Source organism: Propithecus coquereli, unplaced genomic scaffold (assembly GCF_000956105.1).
Source record: "Propithecus coquereli isolate 6110/MARCELLA unplaced genomic scaffold, Pcoq_1.0 Scaffold116, whole genome shotgun sequence".
In the NCBI taxonomy this organism is placed as follows: domain Eukaryota; kingdom Metazoa; phylum Chordata; class Mammalia; order Primates; family Indriidae; genus Propithecus; species Propithecus coquereli.
The window spans coordinates 4,275,883-4,277,650 of NW_012135636.1; the positions used below are offsets into that span (position 1 = coordinate 4,275,883).

The window sequence follows — 1,768 nt, forward strand, 5'->3', positions numbered from 1 at the left end:
CAACACTTTGCCTTTATACAAAATCCATTTGTCCAATCGTGTGTGGACAAATGAACAAAATAACCACAGGTGGGTCAATTACAATTGAAGCCTAAAAACCTATAGTAGGAAGAATCACATTTTATATGTTCCTTATAAAAACAGAAATCAAAGTTTATCATATATAAATCACTAGCCACATAATAGACAGAAAAAAACTTCCCTAAGTAAAAAGAGTTTACATGCATAGCTTTAAATGCTATGGAATCTTACCTCACCATGATAAATCAAAATCTGGAAGAATGTGTCCATGAGAAGAATACGATCTGCAAGAATGCTACTGCTATCAAGAAGAACCGGCTAACAGGAAGAAAACAAAGAGAGATAAGGAAAAAGGAAAAACAAATTACTTAAAAATACAAAATAGATCTTTTCAGGATTATTTTCTAAATTTTAAATTTATATTTTATTACTTAAAATCTCTTGCTATTATGAATTATTACAGTGTATTTTAATTTTCCAAGGAATCTCTTTAAGCCGAGGTAACAAACAATTAAAAAACAGAGTAAAGTCAAGAGGAAATCAAGAATGGCACCTGAGTGAAATGGGGAAATGGCATCACTGAGTGAAATGCTCTACTTGGGACAGGGCAAATTCAGAGCAACAAGAACATAGTTCTGTATATGAAATGAAAGGGAGTAGCCTGGACTGATGACGTAAATAAATTTGGTGTCACATACACAAAGATGATAATTAAAGCTATGGGATTAGACTACATCTCTTAAAGAGAGGGAAGTTAGGGAAGGCCACAAGATTGAGCCCTTAAGCATGCCGATACTTAGAGGTCTGAAAAGGAGAAAGAAGCAAAGAAGACTGAGAAGGAACAGTGAGGGAGTGGAACCAGTCAGGTGTAGCAGGTGTCACAGAAGCCTAGAGTAAAAGGTTTTCAAAAGGTTTTAACTAGTTCTCACTAAGTAAATGCTGTTAAGAGCTCTGGCAAGATGTAGTACACTGGTGATCTTGAGAAAAGTGGTTTCAGTATAACATCAGGGACAAACGCCTGACTAATACAAGTTGAGAAGAGAATGTCAGATGAGAAAGTATAAATAACAAATAACTTTTTTGAGTTTAGCTATAACCAGGAGCAGAGAAATGGGGTGACAATTAGAGAAAATGTGGAGCCACGGTGGGTTTTTGTTTGTCGATTTTCTCTTTTAATATGAGTGCTGTTTCTGTGTTAATGAGAATGATCCATATGGACAGAAAGTGATGATGCAGGTGAAAGAAGATGACTCCAAAACCAAAGCCTTAAGAAAATGAAACTAATGGGATTCATGGATTAAATGGAAAGGTTGAAATTTAATAAGAGCAGGCACTAGAGATAGTGGGATTCCAGTTTTCTTCTAAACACTATTCTACACTTTCCAGAAGTCTACAATTTACATATATTACATAAGAAATAGTTTTTTCTAAAATAAGAAAAAGTTTTTTCTAAAACATACTTTCCTCATTCAAAGAACTACAAAGTCAAAATATATAGCTAGACCAACATATTAAAAATGTTTTCTTCAGCCAGGCATGGTGGCTCGAGCCCACAGTCCCAGCTACTTGAAAGGCTGAGGCAGGAGAATCTCTTAAGCCCAGGAAGTTCGAGACCAGCCTGAGCAATATACCAAGACCCTGTCTCAAAAAATACATATATTTTTTTTCCTCTAGAAATATTTGGCCAATTACTAAAAAAATAGTAACAAAATAAAACATTTTACCCACTATTTTTACAAAACAGTGA

General features: G+C 34.7%; 1 protein-coding gene across 1 annotated transcript in view; it reads right to left on the reverse strand.

Annotated features, from left to right (window-relative positions):
* Nucleotides 1-1,768, reverse strand: part of SEC23A (Sec23 homolog A (S. cerevisiae)) — a 55,163-nt gene that overhangs the window by 12,655 nt on the left and 40,740 nt on the right. The window contains exon 14 of the mRNA XM_012657998.1: nt 253-339. Within this exon, the coding sequence (XP_012513452.1) occupies nt 253-339 (87 nt within the window). The remainder of the gene's footprint in view (nt 1-252; nt 340-1,768) is intronic.